This window comes from Apodemus sylvaticus, chromosome 11 (assembly GCF_947179515.1).
Source record: "Apodemus sylvaticus chromosome 11, mApoSyl1.1, whole genome shotgun sequence".
Lineage (NCBI taxonomy): Eukaryota > Metazoa > Chordata > Mammalia > Rodentia > Muridae > Apodemus > Apodemus sylvaticus.
This window is the reverse complement of record NC_067482.1, coordinates 43,407,359-43,433,245: the sequence shown is the minus strand read 5'-3', so window position 1 is coordinate 43,433,245 and position 25,887 is coordinate 43,407,359. Positions and strand designations below refer to the sequence as shown.

Sequence of the window (25,887 nt, the reverse complement as noted above, 5' to 3'; positions counted from 1 at the left end):
ACTGCTTATTCTCATCAAGTGACCTCATTAAGTGGTTGAGTTAATGCGGGAGACTATTTTGGTAAATCAAATAATATCCCCCCCCCTTTAAAACCTGAGTCACTCAGGAATTTCTTTCAAATCTCTCCTTTAACTTCTCATCTTGAAGGATTTCAAATGTATGAGAAAGCTGTAATAATATGAACATACCTATCTATGGTGCACCAAGGCATATTGGTTTTTCTCATTTTGCCACACTTACATCATTCCTTCATGTCGACATGCCGACAGTAACCATTTGAAAGGGTGATATGGACATCATGAAATTCAGCCGCTAAATTGTCAAGTGTGCATCATGGAAGGAAGGACAAGGTCATTGTCCTGTAAGATGTCTAGCCGTGCCCTACGCTGTGTGAGAGAACTCAGTAAACACTCAGTGCAGTCCGCTGCTCGCCCCGAGTTCTACTGCTCGATGTTCCTGTTACTGTCTGTGGAACTAGGCCAAGAGCCAATTATGATGATGACATGGTCGACGCCCCTCTGTGTCACTGTGCACTGGCTGCTCTCTCCTGGGGACTGCCAGCTAGCAGCAGGGTGAAGGAATTTGCATTTTTACTTTCTAGCTTCTCTTATCCAGTTTGTGAGCAAAAGCTGGGCAAGACGTATTGAGTCCCTTACAAACTTGATCATCTGTGAGTAATGAACTTTGGCTGGCAGAGCTTGGGAACTAGAATATTGCTTATTTTGCAAACAATAACCTCGACTACTGTACTGATGTCATTTCCTCCTGCGGCTCCAGTTTGCAGTGTCGCTTTCCTCTGGCGGCCTGTTTAGGACTCTCCAGGCAGAAACAGTGCGTTTCTCTGTGGCTTCTAAGGACTGGTTTTAACCTGACTCTAATAGTATCACAGAACTCCTTCCCTGCTGTGTAACTACATCTGTTGGTTACACTGGACCCTAGCTTCTTGAAAACGCTTTGATATAGAGCCTCGTATTTCCCTCACTGGGTACTGGCTTGGCATGCAACATTTTCTCTAAGCACTTGTTAAAACTGAGACCCAGTAGTAAAATCCTAGGGCATCAACAACCCTTGTCACTTCCCTCCCTCTTGCCTCACACACACAAATTTTATACAAAAAACATATTCCTGAATATCAGTACAGTGTAGGACGGAAGCATCCCTCTCTTAGAGTATCAGGTTCTTTGTCGGGACCTTCGTCTTTCTAGGAGGCAAAGAGCTACATGGGTGAGTTTTACTTTGCTAACACATTCCCATGGAATGCCAAGTTTGAATATGTGAGTCTACAAATAAGTGACCGATAAAGAATGTCTCAGTGGATTTTTGCCTCTGTTCTTCTGTTGCCGAAATAATCTTCTGAAGATAAGAAATCTGCTGGCCCACCCTTGTTTATGCTGTCCCTGATAAGTGAGCTGCTTGCTCTAAGAAGGAGGACTTGCCTTGGATTCCTCTCATGATTTCAGCATGCGACATGGTGTGCACAGACGTGACTGGTCCTCTAGGGCAGATGGGAGTTCTTTGTGGAGGATTTCTTATCATTTGGGGGCCTTGTGAGATACTGTCCATGCACAGCACAGCACAGCACTGAGTTTAAGCACTGAGGGCCATAAGCAGGGACTGTGAGACATAATCTTCAAAGACTTTATGATGTGCTTATAGAGTGATCTCCAACCTCCCCTCACACACACATACACACACACACACACACACACACACACACACACACACACACACACACCACAATGTAGTGAGGTTCAAGTGCAAATAAGTGTCTCAATAAATGTAGACATGAACAAAATTTAATCCCCAGGATTTAATAAAAGGGTAGAAAGGGGTATATTGTCGTGGTTTGATAAACAGTTATTAAATAGATGATCTATCAGTTGGATTTTACTTCATAGAGGCTAAGAGAAATGACAATCATTTTTATATCATCTGGTTTTGTTTGTTTTGTTTTCTTCTTTCTTTATATTTTCACAATATTTCTGATCACAAAAACAGCCAATTTTCTAACACCAGCCAGGCCAGGTGTCCCATAGCTTAACTTATTCTTAAATATAGTTTTTCCTTTTTTTTAATTTCATGTGTATGATTTTTTTTTGCCTTCATATGTGTATATGTGCACGTGTGTGCCACTGGAGGTTGTAAGAAGGCATTTGGATGTACTGGAATTGAAGTTACAGATAGTTGTGAGCCGCCATGTGAGTGCCAAGAACGGACTTTCTATTCTCTGCAAGAACGATAAAGACTCTTTATCACTGGGCCATATCTCCAGTCCCTACTTACTCTTGACACTTGCTAGAGTCATTGCAGGGCACAAGAGTTAGGGGCTCAGTGCCTCAAGACCATACCCTAGTGAGTCTCACAGGTTATCCAAAGCAGCTGTCTCACTCAGCTACAAGTTGGAGGCACTCATGGTCTTCTTTCTTAGGCCTTTTTGTTTTGTTTTATTTCTGGTTTTTGGATTTTGGTTTTTGGCTTTTGGTTTTTGGTTTTTCAACACAGGGTTTCTCTGCATAGCCCTGGCTGTCCTGGAACTCACTCTGTAGACCAGGCTGGCCTCAAACTCAGAAATGTGCATGCCTCTGCCTCCCAAGTGCTGGGATTACAGGCATGCGCCACCACTGCCAGGCATGTGGTATCATTCTTAATGACAGCCCACTAAACAGTGAAGTCAGCCAATCAGTGAGGGAGACAATCAGATCCAGTCTCTGAATCATGTGGGATATAAGCCTCAGGTTGCCTTGAGGATGCAACATTTAGACTGGGAGTTTAAGGAAGTCTGGAAACTATTACTGCCAGAGGAGATGAAGTGGAAAAGAAACATGCTCTAGATGACAGAATGCCATACCTCCAATGGGAAGAAGAGTGTGCATTCAAAAAACTGTGGATAGACACGTTGGGCTCAAACATGGGAGGCAAGACATGGCATCAGAGTGGGGGAAGGGAGGCAGAGAGACTAAGATTTGCAGGACCTCATGAATCACAGAAATATTTGGAAGTTTGACTTCCAGAGCAGAAGTGAGACTATTGATGGCATGATCAGGATCGAGTATATTGATAAATACAAAGACTTTTTTTAAAAAGAAAAAAAAAGCCAATGTATCTGTTGCGAATGACAAACCACAAGGCTGAACTCTCGATACAGCTGCTCAGGGTCCTCTGTGGGGAAGGGTTTTGATTTCAGTTTGGTCAAGTCAAGCTTTGAAATATAGATACACCACCCACAGGGGAGAACTGTGGGCCTTAGGCAATGAGGAACTGGAGATTAGGAAGGTGACAGTGGATCTGACCTACTCAAATCAGACTGTAGAGCCTTGGTTAGATGTCGTGGGTAAGCTGCGAGCTTGGTAGGGTCTTAGAGGAAGAACACATGCAGAGAAAGGAGCAGAACATGTCTCAGTTTGGAGGAGTTTCTCTCTTGCTCAAGGGAAAGGAGAGAGATGCAAACAAAAGAGCTATCGGAGAACTGTGACGCCTTGGAAACAAAGGTTGCTAAGGAGACTCTTAGGAAGTTAGAGCAGTCTCCTCTGTTCCCAAGAACCTGCACAAATCAGGCTGAAGTAGCCATGCCCCAGTAGCAGAGGAGATGCTGGAGGCCTCTACCAAGAGACGACATCATCACGTTCCCACCTGGCCAGGATAGGTTTGCCCCGTGTGTTTCATCTTCTCAGCAGGCTACTGTGACAGATCTTATGTAATATGAACAACACATGTAAGGCTTTCCTGAGCCCCTGAAAAGGAAGTGGGGACACTGTGACCTGATGGCTTGTGAATGGACTGACCCTATGGTTACAAACCAAGATGGCACTCCCAGAGGATGGGTAGTAGATGAGACACAGAAACACGTGGCATTGAGCAGGTGAACAGCCCAGACTTCCCAAGCCCTCTGTCCAGTTGGCCACATGGACGATGGTGGAGCTCACTGTATCCAGTGACTTTGCCTGAAGCTTTTTTTTTTTCACCAACCCAGATTCTCAGTCAAATCTCGGCGCACTTGGGCCCCTCTGCTGTTATTCACGCTGGCCTTAGCCGGCTGGTAAGAACTCGATAGGCCTTCTGTGTAGGTTTTCCTCTTGTTTCCCTGCCAAATCACAGTTAGCCCCACTGACTTGGCCTGTCTCCAGCTTTGGGGCACCAAGACTCATTAAGCCTTTGAGTTCAAGTGAGGACAGTTTGAGCCGCTCTCTCCCCTCCCCCTAAGAGCTCTAGTGAAAAACCGCTTTTTGTTTGAAGATTGGCCTCGCTTAGGTGGGGACTAAAGCAAAGGCTGAGTGTCCCAGTGGCCTTCTGTGGGAAAAAAAAAAGCCCACACATGGAAACACTGCCATGCCAGGGCACAGGACTTCTGTGATGAGCAGAACGGACCCCTGGTTCTCCAGAAATCAATAGCCTCTTGGCACAGTTGATCCTTTCAAACTGTTCTTTCAGCATCGATTACAAAGTCTTCTTGGCGAGCTCGTTTGAGCATGCCAGCGTCTTGCATCTGAAACACACTCCCCTCATCCATCTTTGTAACGTTTGTCCCCATTTAGAGCAATGCTCCCCTTGTCCCAACCGCTCTTGTCCTCACTGAGACTTTGAAATAACACAGATCTTGGATCTTGAAGCTTTTCACAACTGTGTTTGAAATTTATTTTAGGATAATTATCATTCAATAACTATTTACAGTATGGGGCAGTTTCTCCCACCTTGTCAATCCTATACCTTGAGAGAAGCGAGCCTTCTGTGGACTTAAAACAGTGTAATCTCTTGATTTCTGAAGATATTTCATATACACGGATGAGGAAGATCATTTGATTCAATTAGAAACGTACAGGGAACTGCGGGTTTAAAGACAGATCACGGTACAGCAGGAGACTGGTCGACTGCTTTGCCTCCTGGGGGAGGCCCATGCTAGATTAGGCTTTGCTAGCATTTAAGATTTAGTAGCTCCCTAATTGAAGTTCCTTAATAATTCACTTTTTTATGATGGCCTCTCACAGGCTGTCAAGTTGGGTGGGCTGACTTCCCATGACCAAGTGTGGAAATGTCCTGTCTCCCCCATTTTTTCTCTCAGTGTTTTCTTTGGTTACCCACAGGAGAGGGCCCTTTCTTAAATAGCCTACCAAGGGTCTGCCTTATGAATGATTTCTTTTTAAAGTGAACTGTAAAAGTAGACGTCCTTCTTTTTATTAGAGCAAACAAAGAGTGAAGGAGATGGGAAAAAATTGAGGCCAGTGGGTGTGGTTAGCACTGGTGCCCACTTTTCCTTAAGTTCTTGTAGATTGTTCCGGAAGGCGACTTTTATGGTGGAAAGAGCTTGTTTATCTCATCCCAGGTGGGAAGGGAAATGTGAATTCATCGGTCTTCATCCTTCCTGCGGGACATGATTGTGCTTCCATTGATTGGATTCGCCGACTATCTGCTAGGTTTCCACACAGTTTGCCAGAGCTGTCCCTGTGCACAGGGCCCAGACTATGAACTGTGGCCTCTGCTATTGGCTCTGTGACTCCCTGTTCTGCACTTGCTATGCTTCATTCCAGCCCCTGGAGTGCTCCCCTTTCTGGCTAAATTTGTCTAAGTCCTAAACACACAACCACATTGGGCACCCTCTCTCCACTAACCACATGATTGCTATATTCTGCATCCAGTGCTTTGTGTGAACATGGCTGTAGCCACCTTCAGTATACATGGAAATGCTCATTTCAAGTGTTCTCTCCCACGTTTTAGTTTAAAAAGGATTTTGGCTGTGCTTAGATTTCCTAATTAGTCTCACACATGACAGTACACGTGATAATTATATATTTTTAAATTATATATTCCTCAAAGTAATGACAGTGATTGTTGGCCAGCCCTCTATTACTATAAAAAAATATCTAAGACAATATACTCTTTAAAAATAATAAAGGTTTCAGCTCACAGTTTCAGGGGTTTCTGTCCATGGTTGGTTTTCTATTGTTTTTGAGCCTATGTCAAGATTCAAAAGCAATCTTTTCAAAAGTTGTGAAATGGACATTACAGGAATTGTGCAAGGTGGAAGGAGCCTGCTTATCCCAAGGGAAATAGTGGATCAGGGGACATGGGAGAGGCTAGAATGCCAGTACTCTTTAGGGCACACCCACAATGCCCACAAGTCTCTCTGTAACCTCTACTTCTTAGGTTTCACCAGCAGCAAATAGTGTCAGGCTGAGGACTAAGCATTTAGTACCAGGCCTTTGGGGGACATTTTAGACCCATCTTTGTTTGCCAGTGGTTCTAGTACAGGACAGGCATATCATATGCTTTTCAAGGGATCATGTACAGAGGGAAGGTTATGCCAAAGTTAGTATATTTATAGATAACATAATATACTAATATAACTAATGGTAAATGAATAGTAAATCTTATCCATCTTATTCCAAAATAAATTTTAGAGCTAAATTTAAGACCTAAACTATGAAACTCTCAGAAAACAGGATTAACTGGGTTAGATGATAAGTGTTTTGTTTGTTTGTTTTTCTGGTTTTTTGTTTTTGTTTTGTTTTATTTTTTTTTACATATAACATCACAATTGCAGTCATAAAAGAAAAAAATGGATGAACTGGACTCTACCAAAATTAGTTTTTGTTGTTATTTTGAGATATGGGCTTGTCATATAGCTTAGTCTGGCCTTGAACACATTTTAACCTACCCAGTAGGAAAATAAATGAAAGGATAAGAGACCTATCTCTAGAATATATAAAGAACCCTTATGACTCAATGACAAAAAGATGAGCAACCAAATCTGAAAATGGACAAAAGATATAAATAGACATTTCTCCTAAATAGCTCTACACATGGGCAATTAGCTCATGAGAAGAGTCTTGCTATCCTTAGCAGTTATCCCCCTGAGGACATGTCCAAGGGACATGAAAGGCAGATCCAAAAAGTCATTCACAAATGTTCCTAACAGCATTATTCAAAATAGCCCAATGGGGAAGACACCCAACGCCCAACAGAGGCGGGTGTTCTATCCACACACTGCTCGATGGTCTGACTTCATGACCCGTGCCACAGTGCGGATGAGCCAAGTGAGGAGCAGTAGCACCAGGACCACATCCTATGAGGCCCTTTAGATGAAATACCCAGAAGAGGAAAATCTATAGAGGCAGAGAGTAGATTAGTGCTTTTCTAGGGCACGGGGTTGTGGGTGGGTAAGAGAAGAAGCAAATGGGCTTGGGGTTTCTTTTTCATGGAAAGAAGATTAAAATTAGTTTTAATGTAGGGACGGCTACATTATCTTAACAGCTGTACAAGAAGTTTAATTTTAGATTTTTAATGGTTTGACTATATATGAATTCTGCTTCATTAATAACGCATGCCCATTTCAATTTATTTTATTTCAAGAAGTCTAAAAAATCATCTAGATGTAGTTTTGATGCCATTCTATTCCTTTCTGGGTGTTCTATGTATGGACTTGGTATATGATATGCTAATGTTCCATTAATATTATATAGCTTTATTGATGACATTGTACTGTAGTTTGATTATATTATATTATTCTTATTGTAAGAAGTTCTTGTTCAGATATAGTATAGACTCTTAGACTTGTGTAATCTGGCATATATAGCACAAGTGACAAGGACTCAAGACATTTGATGTCCACTGCTTTCCTACCAGAGCTCCTGGCTTCAGGAACATAGCCTGTCTACTTTTGGGGCACAGCCCATAAGGCAGAAGGACAAGTTCTGTGTAACGGGAGCTGCTCACCCTTATCCCATTGATTTGCTTCAAGACATAACAAAGGGAGAACCTAGGGACGTTGCTTCCCCCTTTGTGGACAGCCAAACTCTGACTGTCCTTTGGGGAAATCGGGATGGACACTGCTCTTCCCACCCCTCTCCCACAAATCAACAGCCACATCATAACACAATAGCTGCTAAGAATGACCTGAGGGTCTAGCAGATGATCCTGTTATAATGTGATTGCCTGGACCCAATTTTAATCTTGGTCCTCAGAGCACGATTTAACTATGGTCACCACTGCAAAGTTAATGAATGGAGAGCCACTGTAGTCTACTGTAGTTTCCAAACTGATGTTTAGGGCTTTCCTGACACTTGACAATTATTTATCAATTCACCAAGCAAAAAAATCACTAAGGCCCTATCAGGGACTAGCCTTTATACACCAGCTAAGATTGCAGAGAAAATGGAGAAATTAGATCTGCTGTGATTTGGGATAAGTATGGAGGCCAAAAGAATACCTATAAATATTGGGATCTGGTAATGGAGGGTGATAGTCTCTACCTAGAGAATGTGTCAATGAAGAGGAAAAATTTAAGCTGTATTGTAAAGCGAAAGTTGGAAATTCTTAGTCTGCAAAGGACTTGGGGGTGCAGCTCTGATGAAGATATGTTAGAACACTTCAGGTCTATGAACGTTCTGAGTCACAGGAAGGGTCTTTGCATGCTGTAGGCCAGAGACTGTTGCGTGTACAGGGTGGGGCAGACTGGAGATGTAAGATCGGGGCTTGAGAGGAGACTGAGGGGATTTCAGTTCAAGCCAAGGCTGGACCTCAAGCATCCAGTGAGCGGCTGGCAGCTAGGGTTGTGTCTGTCCAGGAGAGTGGTGGTTTGGGACGTGGACTCTGTGTGGGTCGAGGTTTTCATTCTTTTTCTTCAGTGCTCTGACAGGAATATGTGTAATGTGATGTTCCCCTCCCACAGCCAGGGACACATGCAGGCTTCCTACACCTGCCCCTTCTGTTCACTCACAGTTCAAGTTCCTGCTCTGTATTTCCCATCTCACACATTCTCAGCTTTGTTAGTCATTTTAAATGTGGGTGATGTCCCCAAAGAGTTAAGTGTTCTCTTGTGGCCCTCCCACCATCCGAGTCTGTGGCAGCTCTGCAGTAGAACCCATGGGTGTGTCAGGGCTTAGTAGGGGGTGTGTATGGAAATAATATGCGGAATGAATAGGAAGTAGGTTCACAAATTCTAACTGGTCACAATACAGCAGCATCTCTCCTTTCCAAAATGGAAAGGTTCTCTGCAGCCCTGATCCCCTCCCCCAGCTTTCCCCTCCCCCAGCTTTCCCCTCCCCCAGCTTTCCCCCCCCCCTCAGAAAACCAAGTAAGGTGAGGCTATGAAACCTTGAAGAGTTAAATCTCTGCTAGCCTTTGGCAGAAAGCAGGACCGGTGCCTTGGATGGAGCCCCAACCTAGCTGTATTTGTCCTCAGAGCCCTTACTGCCTTCCCTTGTGGGCATCCTCCCTTCCTTCCTCCCTTCCCCAGCTTTTCTGTTGCCTTCCGCCCTGTCCAGAGACAACACCCATGGTAGAGAACTCATATGAGCTCATTTGCTCTCTCTCTGTGTTCTTTATCTCTCCAGTCTATTGCTCGCCTAGGCAGGGTGCCTAGCAGGAGAACGGAGCCAATGGCTGACGATCAGACTTCCACCTGAGGGAGGCAGGGTGGAAACAGGCTTGGAGGAAATTATAATGCTGGGTACACTCTGAGGGTGTGTGTATGTGTGTGTGTGTGTGTGTGTGTGTGTGTGTGTATGTATATAATGTCTATATCTATCTATCTATTTCTATCTCTATTTCTATCTATATCCCATGCCAACTATGCTGCTTCATTTCACACTTTTCTTGCATTGTGACTATGACTAGTTGGTGATTTTTGTCCCCATTTTCAGAGAGGGAAATGTCGGCTCCTGGATGTTGATTACTTAAATAACCTTAATTGTGAGTTAGAGTTGGGATTTGATTGCAGGCCTTTTGTTTCTGGTGAGTCCTATTACTCTTGGGATCTTGAGAGCTTTTGGTTCTGAGGACCCCTTATGGGAAGAAGAGTACTGGGGGCCTAGAGATGGTCGCTTACCCACCTTGGGCTGGGCACGGAAGCCTTTTGAGTTGGAGCACAGTGTTTTCACTCTTTGAGATCTTTCTCCACCTTCCTGACAGTGAGCATAGTAAGAACTGAGCTTCTTGCTTTGCGAAAGAAACACTAATTGCAGTCATTAATGCATAATTATCACATAGCACAACACTGATTACAAGTATCATTGCCTGTGCTGGCGGAACTTTAATACTCACTGTGTTTAAGCTACCCTGAGGTCTGTTCTTGCCTTGCCAGTTTTCACAGTTCATTGACCATGTGTGCCATCTCAAATTGGTAGCTTATAAAAGCAGAAGAGACCTTGAGAAGAAGAAGTCTTGGTGGCAAAGGCAGTTTTGGGGGACGAAGGTTTGATTACTAGGTAAAGGCATTTGGGTAGGGTATTAGTTTGGTTCTCTGTTGCTGTGGTAAAACACTGACCAACAGTAACCTCAGGAAAAAGGAGTCTATTTGGCTTATAGGTCATCGTCTATCATTGAGGGAAGCCAAGGCTGGAACTCAAGCAAGAACCCAGAGGAAGGAACAAGAGCAGGTACCATGAAGGGATGCTGCTTCCTTACTAAGCTTGCATATTTATATGACTCACCTGCCCAGGGGAGTGGCACTCGCCTCAGATCTGTGCTCTTTCACATGAATCATTAATCAAGAAAGTAAAGCACCTCCCCCCCACACACACACACACATGCCTGCAGGCCAATCTGATGGAGGCCCTGCAGGCCAATCTGATGGAGGCCGTTCTTAATTGAGGTTTCTTCTTCTCAGATGACTCCAGTTTTTGTCAAGTTTACAGAAAATGCAGCTCAGAGAGAAGGTATCCTATAACACAGGAAAAGCAAGAAGTCATTTAGAAGAAGGGATGATCAGGACTAAAGCTGGAGTTTTAGGAGCATGGGTTTCATGGGCTTATTAGTGTGGGGGCTGGAAATTATTTGTTGGAGTGCAAAAAAAAAATGGAAGTAAGTGGAGTACTATAAATGAGACATCTGTGTCATTACCCCTTCACCCAAGGCCAGCATGGAACAGGGGATGGAAAGATTGTAAGAGCTAGAGGCCAGGGTGGATTGGCGTTCTGGACATGACAGAGTTCTCTACATGATAGGACTGCTGTACTTGTGAACTCAGAGCAGGTATGGTTGCCTGCACTAGACCAAACCAGTCAACATTCTCACATGAAGTGGGAGGGGCTCATGAAACTCCACCCCTTTCTGAGGAGCTGCTGAAAGCTGATGGCTTCTCAAGAAGGAAGAGTCACTTTACTTTAAGGGTGTGGCCCCAGTAGGTTATCATGTCCAGTGGACCGTCCTACACCTGTGAGTATTTGGAAGTACAAATTGGACCAGGTGGATTACTTTTAAAATAAAAAATTTAAGGAAAACATAAAGTTGGGGGGGAGGCAGGAAGGTGGGGGTAGATCTGAGAAGAGTTAGGATGTGGAGCGCTGTTGTGTTAATGTGATCACGACCCATTGTATGGAATGCTCAAAGAATTAGTAAAGTATTTATTAAATAAAGGATGAAGCCTGACTGGATTTAAGAAGCAGAGCTTGTGGGATCCCAACTCTGTCAGTGTGAGCTCTGACCTCAGACTTGTGCCCTCACCTTGAAGAGGGATTTCCTTATCTGGATCATTTTATGTGGGTCCTCTCATCCCCAGATTCCGTAACTTCCAGATAGCGAGAATGCCCTTGTGAAGGATATATGGCAAAAACTTGAAGATGAATCAAATCAGAGCTGCAGAAAGATGCTTTCTACTCCTTTCTGTGATTGTAGATTATATGATATAAAGATCCAAGAGAAGCTTGTGGTGGTTTCATGTATGAGGACAAGATTTTTCTCGGGTGTAATTTGCCATATAGGTCTCATTTTCATCAGGCGAGTTCCTCCTAGAGAGAGTTAACGTGGGGTTGACTGTTATAGGTAATAAGTACTACACCATCATGGCTTAAGGTTATGGAAATGTGATTCCAGTTGTGCAACTTGAGTTCAGTGTTAGAGAAGGGCAGAGGTGAAGTAGTGGATGGAGAGGAGAGAGAGAGTAAAGTTTTGGCCCAGAGCTGGGTGGGCTATATTACTTCTGCCCAAACTCCAATGTCCAAAAGTCCATTCCATTCCTGTAGTTAATAAAAAGGCGGCTGGAGAATGTGGCTTAGTCTAACTGGAAGAAAAAGAAGGCAAGTTTGGAGAGTCAGTGGAGAGACTCTAGCATAGGAGTTCTGTCAGAATAAGAGCTTCAGGGGCCCAGATCCAACTTCTTGGTTTCCAAGCTGATGGAAACCTTTCAAAAGCTCCTGGGTTGTTCTTGGGTGTATTCAAGTCAGGTAGCTTAAGTGTGGCTTACCTATCACCCATTTTGGACAAAACACAGCACCCTAAAAACATTATGTTGGTATTAATGATGGCAGCTTGTATTCTAACAGTATTCTGCTCACCTCCTTGGTCCAGGTTTTCCTTTTCCCCTCTTTTTTAGACTTTTTTTTTTTCAAATCTCAAGAGCTTGTAAATGTTCCTGGTTCTGCCAAGACAACTCTGAAAAGAAAACTTTATGCGACATCTGTAATGGGTTTATGGTCAAGGTTGCATTGATCACGTGCTTAGGTTTGAAACCAGATGCCATGGTGGATTAAATAGAAACACCTTCATTCAGGGTTCACAGTCAAACCTAGAAAACTGTCAAGGAAACCATGTAGAAAAACACTCTTGAGCCAAATGAAAGGGGACACAAAAATGGGCCATTTTGTCATCAGAGTTCCTTGTCGCAGCTGTACAAACCAAGCTAATGAGGCGATGACATAATCTATTGTTGGAACAGAAAAAGTGACTTCCCATGAGATGACGCATGGACTTCCCAACCTGGTGTTGTCTATAGCTGCTCTCTCCCAAGGTCTAGGATAATTACAAAAACTACATCTCTGAAATGAATGAACTGTAAAGTTCAATACTCCTGAAATTGTCAGTCTTTTACATCTCACGTTTCTATTACTGTCTAATAGCAATCTGTCTGGTGGCCTCATTCACCATGTCTAGACACAATCTTTATAGCACTACACAGTTCTGTGCTCTCCCAGAGCTCATGTACAAAAAACAAAACAAAACAACCCAAAAACCAGAAGTTTTTTCTCCAAGGACTGGAGACAGGTTTTTGTTGCTGTTGTTGTTTGTTTGTTTGTTTGTTTTGTGGCAGATGTAAAAAATGACTTGCTATTTATAAATACAAAGCAATGCTTAAGCAACGGGTGTGAGGTCACCACATACTGCACACGAGGAGGCAGAATATTATTAAAGGCAGTCTGTGGTTGAGTCCAAACATTGCTATCATTCCTGATTATTCTTTTAAAGGAGCCCAATGGTTTGTTATTCTTTATGAATTGTATTTCCTGAACTACATGCCACACATGTTTTTAACACACGGTGGCTGTGCATAGGCAGTGTGACAGTGAAGTGTATGTGAGTACAGTTCCTGACTGAGTAACTCTTCAGGCTACCAGTGAACACACTTGGGTCTTCCCTAATTGCCTTTGTGTCCCATACCCCACCTCACAGCCAACACCATGGATGCTCAACAGGTTGAGTGCATAAACAGTGGAAAGGCCCTCTCGACATATGTGTGTCTTATTTAGGGTTCTTATCATTGTGATGAAATACCACGACCAAAAGCCATTTGGGGAGGAAAGGCTTATTTTGCTTTCTCCTATGTATCATAGTTTCTCACCAAAGGCAGTCAGGGCGTGAACTCAAACAGGGCAGGAACATGGAGTCGGGAGCTGGTGCGGAGGCTGTGGGCAGTGCTGCTTACTGCTGCTCCTCCTGCCTTGCTCACTCTGCTTTCTTATAGCATATATATATGCTATATATGCATATACACACACACACACACACACACACACACACATATATATATATATATATATATATATATATATGCTATATTTCATCACAGCAATAAGAACCCTAAATAAGACACACATATGTCGAGAAGGCCTTTCCACTCTTTATGCACTATATATATATATATATATATATATATACCACCATCTCAGAGGTGGCATCACTCACAACTGGCTGGGTTCTCCCATTTCAGTCACTAGTTAAGAATTTGCAAGCTTGCTTACAGCCTGATCTATCATATGGTGGCACTTTTCTCAAATGAGGCTCCTTCCCCTTAGATCTCTTTAGCTTGTGTCACATCTACATAAAACTGTCAGTTTAGAATCTGAGTCTAGGTGAGGAGGCTGAAGTTACGAAGCACGTTTGTTTTTACTTCTGTGCTTTTTTTTTTTCCCCAAAATTGAGGATTGTCCAAAATGGCAGGTTTTCTTACTCATACTTTCTTTTCCAGACACACACTAGAAGGCAGGCAGTGTATATTTGTTGATATGACTTGTGTCTCCGAGGTTTTTATCCAAAGGTGGCTGATGAGAGAAAATAAGTAAGACTCATTTTTAGGCTTTGGCATCTGGTTAATGGGAAATCGAAGTTAAGCAACTCATTTACCACAGAGGGACACACTCAGTTACGGAGCCAAAAAGCAGGCCGCCTGCATTTGTCACAGCCTCATGAGACATATTAGCTGGAAGCTCAGGGTTGTCCTAGGAGGAGGGGAGGGCTTTTCCATCCCCATTTTTATTAAGGGGAAACTATAAGCCTTGTTGAGTGGCTTCCCAGTAACTCATAGTCGAATGTGGGATTTTCCTGTCAAGACCCAGACTGCTGACTGCCAAGGTCACTGCCACCCATGCTCTTCATGGGCTGCTATAACTCATATGTATGATTTAGAATTATTTTTCTCATTTCTATAATACACATCACTTTATATGTATGGTTGTGGAGTTATTTTTTATAGTTATTCACAGATGTTTTAAAAAATATAAAGTGGGTAACCTCAATCTCAAATTTAAAGTGCTTCGTTTTGAATTTTTTAAAAAAAAAAGTCTTGATTCGTCACCTGGATCTGGATCATACATTTTGGTTCTTGAGTGGTGGGTCAATCCTCTCCTCATTGTGCTAGTTTCTGAGATCGCCCTGAATGTACCAACCTGACTCTTCCATCAAGGCCTCTCTGTTAGCTACTCAATCTGCTTGGAGCTGTTGTCTGCAGCTCTCTCAGTGGCTACGACCTTTGTATCATTCCACTGTTTTTTTTCTTAAATGTTACCTTTTAAAAGGGTAGCCTGATGACCATCAATGAAGCATCAGGCACACGACAGGTCACATGACTGGTCACTGGGCTGTTCTTCTAATGCTCATGATTATCTGAAGATTCTTCTTGTTTGATTACTTATTTTTCCTGAGCCCACTGTCTCCACTCTCTCATGTGTACCCCGATTATTAATTCCAAGGGACAAAGCCTTTTCCCACCTTGATTGTCGTGTGCCTGGAACAGCATACGCAGCAAACAGGGATTGTTGGATAAGTAACTATAAGAAAGCAGTTCCTTCTAGTTGGTTCTTTATCTTCATTATTTTTTGTGTTTGTGGTTTTATAATATAGATATATTTAGCCTAGACAACATGGGATGAAATAATGCTTTCATATTTTTATTGTGTAAAATTATACCAATTTGTAAGAAAGGTAAAATTGAGACAAGATTTCAGTTTATAGACCTAGACTAGTCTGGTCTATAGTTATCCTGCCTCGGCCTTGAAAGCACTGAAATTACAAGTGGCATTCCCCCCATGCCCGGCCTAGAATGTGTTTTGATAAGTACCAGACCCAGAGAGCAAACTACCTGCAAGGCTGTCTAGCTGAAAGCTTTGGGAAGTATAGCCCACAAGTGGAACACTGGTACAGTACTCCCCAGGGAGAAGACATTCTACCATGTCTGGAATTCCTGCACATGATGTCATAGACTACCCACAGCAGAGCAAGAATGTGATATGTCTTTCACCCCTTCCACAGAGAGTTGCTTCTAGTTCTGTTCAGCCTTACAGATGTTACATATACGTGTGTGTGTGTGTGTGTGTGTGTGGTGTATGTGTATTTATATATATATATGGGTATATGTGTGTGTGTATGTGTGTATGTGTGTGTGTGTGTATATATATATATATATATATATATATATGGGTATATGTATATATATACACACACATACATGCGCTCACACACACACACACACACACAACCCCAAAGCTAGAATTAAAGGTATGTGCCACCATGACCAGTCCTTAAAACACATTTTGACACTGTTCTTTGTTGTGCTTTCAAGTATATCTAATATATCAAACTGTAGCATAAACAAGATTCCCAAAGAGTGAAGGCTGTCCTGGCCATGTCTCTTGGGATGTCTTCACATTAGTGTTTCACCCTACAGATGTGGTAGAATATACTTGTTACCTCTGGCTTGGATTTTGGGTAATAATGCCCCTTGGGAGGGACATGAACAAAATATCACCATGGTCTTCTTTTAAGAGTATGTTCTACATGCTGTTAAGTTTATATAGGAGGGCAATCATGGCTTAAAGTATAGATGAATATTCTTCCTCATAGCGGCTGTGTGTCTCATTTGTTTGATAATACACAGAAAAAATTTCCTCAATTAAGGAAAGGCAAAATACAAGATAAAACCCAGGTGCTGCACATTTTAATATTGTGATTTCAATGCTATCTTTTGTTGCTGTGTACTGTAAATTCTGTACAGAACCAGGAGACTGTTTACATGGAAAATCACAGCTGCACAACCTTGAAAATATCCTAAATGTGGGAGAGAGCAAGCAATAAGCCATTCTTTGTATTTTTAGTAAAATCTTTTTAGAATGGTTGTAGCTTTCTGTCATTCATGTGATTAAAGTATAGCCACATAGTTTGCATTGTCCTTTTACCTTGTTGACATCTTTATGGAATAGGGAAGTATCTATAGTCAGAAGAGTCTATGAAGACTAAATGTAATGATGAGTTTATAAAAGATGCATGAGTAGAGCCAGCATTACTACAAATTTCAATGAAACCCTTAGATACAGAAGACAAAAGATACTTTAAAAAAAAAATTATGTATGAGTGCTCTACCTGCATGTACACCTGCATGACAGAAGAGGGCGCCAGATCCCATTACAGATGGTTGTGAGCCACTGTGTGGTTGCTGGGAATTGAACTCAGGGCCTCTGGAAGAGCAGCTGGTGCTCTTAACCACTAAGCCATCTCTCCAGTCCCAAAAGGTGCCTTTTGAAAAGAATTTTTGCCAATCTATTATAAAGAAGAGTTTTCCCTTCTACTTTCATTAGTCAGCAATGGGGCTTAAAACCTAATAGCAATACTATTTCATTTGATTTTTTTTTCAACAACTAAAGCTATTAAACAAATAAAATGCTGTCAGTCCACTTAAAATAGATATAAACTTATACAAAACGTAGAGGAGTATTTGCAGGGAGCATTACGTTAAAGCCACGCTGACACTACAGCCATAAACGATGTCATTATATCTGGGTGTTACAACTGATGTCATCATGAGTCGGTATTACAGCTGATAAAACAAAGAGTGCTGTTGTTGGTAATGCCAGTAGCAATGGACCCAGCTGTGTGTGGTATTCAGGTAATCCTCAGACCAAATGCTCCCCCAACCCCTCATCAGCTCTCCAGTCTCCTCTGTGTTGATTAAGAAGGATAGAGCTTCCATATGTATTGGTAAGACATGCTCTCCAAGGTGGATTGCCCACTCTCCACAACAGTCAGTCCTCTATTCATAGGCTCTTCAGCCATGGATTCAGCCAACCGCAGTCAAAAATATTTAGGGAAAAGTCACATCTCTATCGAACAGGCAGAGGCTCTTTTCTCTTGTCATTAGTCCCTCATTGAACTAAATGTCTGTCACTTGCCCACTCTGACCTTTATGTATTTAATCAGTGAGTGGGATTTGTGATGAAGTATCTTGAGATCTGCGGGTCGCACTTTCTTTGGGTACAACACCAGTTGCACTGTTGTAGGCTGTCTTCTATATGTCTATGTGCAGTGGTGTCAGACTACTTCAAAGCATCTCTGTCTGTGACCTGGAGAAGCTCTCAGGTGTGTGGCCTTGACTATTTGCTATGATCTTGGATTGTAGGAAGTAGAACAGAAGTCAGCAAGTCTTTTCTACAGAGGGCCACAAACAGAAAGTCGGCACACTTTGTAGATCATATGTTCTGCGTCCGACAGCTGCCGCTGTAGCTGTAGGACAGGGGACCTGCAGGTAGTCATAAACGAATGGGCGTGGTTGCAGCTGTGTGTCAGGAAAATTCTGTTTACAAAACAGATGTTGAACATCCTTGGCCCACGGGTTTATTGCCTGTTGATCCTTAAATTATAAATAACTTCTAGTTTCTGTTTACGTGAGTCAAATACTACTGTAAACCATCTAGCTGTCTAATTCTTGAAAAAGTGCTAATATTCTAAGACCCCTTACTTCTAACTATTCCTTATAAGCATACTCCTCTGCAAATACCGCACTCTCCCTTCCTGATGCAAGCTATATTTCCATTTTACAGCTTGTTTGCCCTTCTTACTGGTCTTCCCTCTCAACTTCTATTTCCTGCAGACCACATCTGGGCTTGCATTCCCTTGCCTATATTTCCAGTTTTACATGTGTTTAAGCTTGCCCTGAAAAATCGTTTGCTCAAGTAATTTTTTTGGTACCTAGGGAATCGTGGCCAACCTTGTTTCAGATCTTCAGGATGTGATTGGTTAACCTCTTACAAAATACACTCTTCCATTTTTCAATGAAGCTCAACCACATTTGACAAGCGACTCTCCTCAAAGGGCAAAGAGGGTCTGGAGACAGAATTTGTCTTGGCAAGTCATTTGCAAAGATCAGTGTTGGTCTCTGAACCTAGTCCATCCTGGGAGAGCTCTTTGCCGTAGCCAGGAGAACTGGAAACAAGCCTTACCTGTCCTGGGTTGCAATACATGTCTCTGATTCTAGACCATCTTCTCCTAGCCTACACACACACACACACACACACACACACACACACACACACACACACACTCCAGTCTACCTTACATCTTTGTCCGTTCCCATGAAGTGCCTCTCAGTCTCTCTCCCTTTCTCCTCTCCAGACTCTAAGACTCCACTTGCAGTCAGTCAACAAAGTCAATGTTGGCAAAGTTTGTTACTCACACCACACACACACACACACACAAAACACACACAGACACACAGACACACACACACACACACACACAGAGGCTGATAGATGTTTTGGATTTACGGCAAGAAGGGCAAGCTCTTTTTCCTCTCCGGCGATTCCACCCCAGCCCTGGATGCAGGTGATTTGTGTGATCCATCTTCCTTTACGTCTCACTTGACATTCTGCCTTTTTCATGACAGGTTGCTGAATGCTATAAAGCCAGGACTTGTTAAAAAGATCAATAGATTGCCTACCCCCATTGCAGGATTGGTGAGTATCCATAATTGAGATTTATTTTCCAATGTTCCTTTGCTCTAACCTAAGGGTCACGGCAGGGAAATTTATCATAGTTCTCTCTGGCAATATGTATTCTCCTGGAATGAGAAAGCACCGACTCCACTAAACTGAGAGGTTCCTTGAACATGAGAAATTCCAGCCATGTCCAAATAGCACCTTAATCATTGTTTGTATTGTTCCCAAGAGTGATAAAGTCCTCCAGTCTTAAAGAGGTAAATTTGCTTTGGGGTAAGAGGCTGATAATTCAGTTGACCCCAGGAAGGAATGTGATTTTAATTACATTTTCCCTTCTCAGGGCTTCACTGGCCCCTTCAGTAGAGGAGGGGGAGCCAGAGAGCTATCAAGAGGAAACATCACCTTCATAATAAGTTGCTCCTCTCAGTGTTAATCTCTGTGTTGGTTTAAATATTCCAACATTGTCTAGTTGTAAAGCAACCCTTCTCAGGACTTACGGCACACCAAAGTTATCCAGTGTTATCTGGGGGAACTCTCTAAGTATGACCCCAGCCCTTCCAAGTCCAAATTGTGGGATCTGTAGAACTCAAGTGTTCACATCAGGCAAATATTTTTTTCATGTATTGATATATTTTATAATTCTTGGCAATTAATAGTAGCCACTTAGTGCTACCTTTTTGCAAAAATAAATACATAAATAAAAAAGAAGGGAGAGGGATATAGAACAGAAAAATGACCAAATCCAAATCTTTATTCTCAAAGAAGCCACACACACACACACACACACACACACACACACACACACACACACACACGGATGTGTGGGGCCTGGTAATGATTTGCTGACTGTTTCCTTGATTATGCCTTCTCTGCCTGTGTTTTTGCACGAAAACAATGAAAAAAATGTCAAGAATTTAGGCCGGCTCCTGCACAGGCCTTGCTGATTGTTTTAAAGTTTCTTAGTTATATCATGATGACTGGTTAAAATCAGATGTGACAAGAAGCTATTGTGCTTGAAGCCTCTGGGGGGTCCTGGTAGGAAGGCATAGTATCAGCAAGTTGGATAAACTGGATTCTTTCGTTAGGAATTGCTATTTCGGTGGATGCATTTTCTTTCCTACATCAATTGATACAGAGTTGGAGATTAGACATTAAAATTCCATCTAATATTGTTTGTCAAAAATCAGGTAGCCAGTTAAGTTAATAAATAAGGAACGGGTAGACAGAGACACTTAGAGTGGTTTTAAATAATTCTGTGAAGCAAATAATATATGGGTTATGATTAATGTATCACATATGTTAGTATGTATGTACATCTATTATTTTAGAACTTTTTATTAAAGCCATCTCTTCCAGATGTTGAAGCTATGGTTTTTATGACTGTTCTGTTCTATGTCTGTTTGTCCTTGAGCCTGGGGCAGCCTCTGACCTTGCTGGCCTTGCAGCTTTGGGGTTTAGTGTCCCAGGAACAAGTTAAAGCACCAAGGCCCCAGGCAAAGCTCATGAGCTGCACCAGTTCTGCATACAGCGTGTGCACACACAGTAGCTAAAGGCACTGGGAATGAGATACCTTCATTGCAAATGAGTCATTTTAGCAAGATTACAGGTTTGAGTACATGCATTTATTTTGATATTTCCTCTTTCTTGGGGTGGTTAGTGGTATGTGTAGTGTGTGCTATATGGCACATGCTTATGATTATCTATGTGTATACATCCACATAAGGAGGCCAGAATAGGACTTTGGGTGTCTTTTTTTATTCCTCTTTGTATTTATTATTGCATGGAAGCAGGGTGTCTACTGAACCTGGAGCATGCCGGTGTTTGCAGGTGTATGCAGACCATGCTTGGGTTTTTATGTGAGTGCTACAGATTTGAACTCAGGTGTTCATGCTGCGGAGCAAACACTCTGATTCTTTGACCCATCTTCCCGTCCCATTTTGCTATCATTTACCACAGATCAAGTGCCATCCTTTGCATGTCAATTTGATGGAAGCAAAGGGACTTTAGCCGTGCTCCTACCTATGTATTTGGTTTCTATTTTTCTTCCTCTTTTCCCCCCATGTTCTGGATATTTTTTAGCTGACATTTCCCTGCTTGTTTTTTATTCTTTCTCATATCTTTTTTAAACTAAATTATTATCTTATAACCATATTTAATATTTTAATGTGAAGTATTAAGTAAATTATCTTGTGGGTAGTTTAGCATTTATAAAATGCTTTCCTAAGTACACTCACTGCACCATTGGTTAATGATTTCCTAGTCTATAAATGTGGTCAAATCTTTCTCTCCAATTCCCTTCAGATTAGCATTTCCAAATGCTCAGGTAAAACTGAAGTCCTGACAGGAAAAAGAACTACAACTTCCTCTTTACTCAATATGTTAGTATGCATTGAAGTGCTCTCCTCATACTGGTTCATAGGCTACTTTCTTTCTATGCTCACATGCTAGACTGACTTTCTGACCTCAGCTCCCCATATCATTCCTTACCAGGTGCTCCCTTCTTCACTGAACCTGCACATCTGTCTAGGTCTGTTCCACCAGGATGGGATGTTCATCTGTCTGTTGGACAGCTCCACCCAAGTGTCTTCTATTCATCTGAGGGACCCCTGTCTGAAAGCACCCTGGTCCCTCCTGACTTGGAACTGTGTGGCAGTTGCAGACACCATAGCTATGCTGGGAAGTCATTTGGCAACTTTGTCCCATCTATTTGTCTGCTTGTCTGCATTTCCTTGGCCACTGCCCTAGAGAAAGCTGTCCTTGTCTCTTGCCTGGATAATTACCATCAACTGCATGTTCCTCAAGCATTGTTCATGACCAGATAGCACGCCATTTCTCAAAATACTACTTGGGTGTATATGCTGTCCTTCTACTCTTTGACAAAATCCTGTTTATCAAGGTTTAGCATAAAACTACCCGTGTGAAGCCAGCTGTTGCAAATGTTTAATCCCAGCACTTAGGAGGCAGCGGTGGATATCTGTGAATTCTTATTATTAAATAAATAAAGCCATCCCCACAGAAGATGCACTAAACTCACCCAAGGTTTTGTGCACACCAAGCATTTAGAGCCAAGCATGCCTACCATTTAAAGCTCCTCAATCCACCAGAAAGGAATTTTACAATTGAGTCCGCAATCACAACAAAAACAGAACTACCTGTGTGAAGCCTGGAGTAGTCTGTTTATTTCGTTCTTTGTAAAATATGTATAACGGCCCCCCAACATAGGAGAAAATAGGTTAAAGTCTGAGAAAAACAAGCATCAACTTTGTTTAAATATTCCCTGGAGAGTAAGATGTTGGTAACAGTTTGAGATGGAAGGCCTGTAAGTGGTTTGGTATTCATGATAAGACAGTGTGGCTTTAAGTGTTATTTAGCTGTGATCAAACTTACTGATAATGGCATCAGTTGTTACAGTTTTGCATTAGAAATCACCACTTAGAAGAGATAATGAGCCAGTCCAAATGTAGGCACAAAATACACTAAATACACAGATGTTATGGTAGTATTGTAACTGTTTGGGTAGGTTTGCAAGTTTTCTTATTGACACAAAGATGGAGATTCAAAGGATATTCTGTTTTGTAGAAGGTTCCAAATAAGCAATATCTTCTAGGTTGTTGCTCTTATGTTAAATATTTTTTTCAAAAAAACCATTTTCTTCCTCTTCATATTCATTATTTTGGGGACTCCCTCCAGAGATGACCACCTGGATACAGTTTATGACCAACTGAAAGTCTTTATTCTAGCTGACTCTGACTACATTCAGGTATTTGGGGCCCAAGTGCAGTATCTAGTGTTTAGAGTAAGGGGCTTTTAAAAGCAAAATCCACAACCTGGTATTTTTCTTAGCAGCTGCAGGAGTTTTATGCAAGCAAGCAGTTTAACAGAAACTAAGACAAGCAGATGGCTGAAGAGAGATTTATACAAGCAGGCGGTTTAAGAAAAGCTAAGTTAGCTGGGCATCTTGGCCTCAGTGTCCTAGAATATAGCTGGGTAACTTTCAATGGAATTCTCCATCATGGAGATTAAATTCTAGCCTGAAATGACCTCAGGAAGAATACAAGATGGAGGAACCTTAGTCATGACACTAAGGAAAATGCAGGGAATGCTTCAATTGTTCCTGAAGACTTCCAGGTTGGTGTGTATGTTGCCAGGGGGCTGGCAGACCACCAGCCAACTATTGATCAAAAAATCTCAGATTTCTTGAGAAGTATGGCTGGAGAGAGAGAGAGAGAGAGAGAGAGAGAGAGAGAGAGAGAGAGAGAGAGAGAGGAACAGAGACTGTGTGTCTATGTATTATATGTGTGTGTGTCTTTGTGTGCTTATATATATTATGTATGGTTGTTTGTGTATTTGTGTGTATATATGTCCTAATGACTTGGTGTTGAGAAATCAGTCCAGTAAGATGGCCCAGCTGTTCAACCTGAAGATAAATAGCAAAATGTGTTTTCACATACCAATCCAGAATTATAAACACATGCAGATTTACAGAGGCATGAATAGGTGTATTTTACCTCCTGTGCTGTGGTTTTCAGCAGGGAGAATTCAGGGGTGAAGGTGTTAAAACAAAGTAGTTGAAAACCATTTCCTGGCAAGAACTCACCCAGACTGTGGATCCAGGTCTGGGTTCCTTCTGTAACGATCCTTGACATCTGAAGCTGCGTGGTGACTGCCTACAGAAGCTTGCATTCTTCTGTAGGTGTTAGTGAGACTGTTTGCTGCTGCCAGAGGGAAAGGCCTCAAATTCAGGACTTGGCCTACCAAGATTTTTTTTTTAAGTGTCCCCTCAGTCTGCCAGCTTGACTGTATTGTGCAATCTAGTTATCTCCTGAAGTTCAAGTTAGTGGTCATTAGAAAGGATATTGAAAGTCATTTCGCCACAAAGACTTGTTCACTGTGGGAATTTACAGCTTCATCTTTGGTCACTGAGATTTATATGTTGACAGCCATTCACATATGCACATGAGAAAAGTACCTAGAAAATGATGCTGCTTGGGGGATGCTGCCCCAGCTCCCGAGCCTTCTTCTAACAGCTATCTGAAAGTATTCATTTGGCTTGGCATCTGAGACCACGAGGATGAAATTGGTCTGAGAGAAAAAGCTAACAGGTGGAAAGACATTGTAGTTATACATGTTTTACGGATAAAGACATGGGGTGTAATGGGGGGCTTACATGGTTAGTTGCCCCAGAGTAGACAAACAGTAAACACTGAGATAGTTGCTGAGTTTTAGCCTGTCTTCTGTTGTCTACCCAATTATTCCCCGTTGAAGACATGGCAGATGAGTGATAAGTTATTTTAATACTTTGAGCAAGAGGAAGCAAGGACTGCCATCTAGTCACCTTAGACCTACTCAGAAATGATTATTTTTCATAAAGGATCTGTTTTTTGTCTAACCAAAGATATTATTTTAAATATGGTTAGAGCTGAGATTCCTGGAGCAAATGAAATGTAAGTTTCCAGAAACTCTGCAGACTTCTGGAAACTTTCAGAAGGCATCTGTGGAGTCGTTGAAGTTTTTTGCTTGAGGGAGGTCAGAGCAGGGCACATGATGAAAGAGCTGAAGAGGTTTCCAGGCTGTGAGAAGATTAAACACATTGTTTTAGACGAAAGGTAGGTTTGTGAAGCTGTTGAAAACAGTTATTCAAACTTCATCTCTTGGAAGAGGGAAAGGTGGTAAATTTGAACCCCCAAGTGTTGGGGTGTCCACCAGTCAATGAGAAGATTCCCATACAACCTACCTGGAGGTGAGCTCCCATGTACCCAGAACATTCTTATGAATGCCTTGTGTTGGAGGTGAATATCCTATCACTTCTCACAGTTTCTAGAATGTTCACTCTCCTCCAGCAAGTTATCTTATAGGCTCGTTTGAGCAAGGTCTTTGCTTCTGACTCTATTCCAATTAAAGTCATTATTTTTGGCTACAAGGGAGGGAGATCAGACAGTGAGAAAACCAGGGGTGTGGCTATCAGAGAGCTCACATTCATGTATTAAATGTCCATTCTGTGCCAGGGGCAGCTGTGGACTGGCCTCTTAATCTGTACATTCACCCTGAGATGTCATCATTGTCACCCTGACTGGACCTCAGGAAACCACAATTCACACAGTCTTATGTACTCTTGCTCTCCAGTCAGTAAGAGGCAGGGTTAAAATTAAACCTGGGTTAACCCAACTTCAGGCACTTGCTTTTCTACCATGTCACACTGACTCTTCCAGGTCTCATCATGTAGACCTGAATACAATACTCTAAACATTTGTTTGGAAGCCTTGACCTCCAAGGAGCCCTCATTGGTTTTAGAAGAGCAGCACCTTTCTCCTATCAGATGCGTTCTCTGAATGAATTCAAGGCAGGGAATTATGGATTGTAAATGAAATGTTCTTGTCAGCTCTATTAAGTCAAGCACCATGTGGTCACATCTCAGGAATCATAGTCAGCAAAGTATTTGCTGACAAGTCATAATAAGATGAAAGCATTAAGAATCTTTGCTGGGGCTGGGGAAGTGCCTAGTGGTTAAGAACACTTGCTGATTTTTATAGAGAATCTTGTTTAGCTCCCAGCACCCACATAGTGGTGGCTTACAACTGCCTGTAGCTCTAGTTCCAGGGAATCTGGCCTCTCTTCTGGCCTCTATGCACACTAGGCTCACACACTGTGCACATTCATATATGCAGGGAAATACTCATATACATAAAATGATTATTTTAA

The 25,887-nt window shown here is 42.2% G+C and overlaps 1 protein-coding gene across 11 annotated transcripts in view; it reads left to right on the top strand.

Moving 5' to 3' along the window:
• Limch1 (LIM and calponin homology domains 1) overlaps positions 1–25,887 on the top strand; it is a 308,704-nt gene that overhangs the window by 123,335 nt on the left and 159,482 nt on the right. For all 11 annotated transcript variants that reach the window (XM_052198325.1, XM_052198324.1, XM_052198321.1 and 8 more), the window contains exon 3: positions 19,137–19,206. In XM_052198325.1, the coding sequence (XP_052054285.1) occupies positions 19,137–19,206 (70 nt within the window). The remainder of the gene's footprint in view (positions 1–19,136; positions 19,207–25,887) is intronic.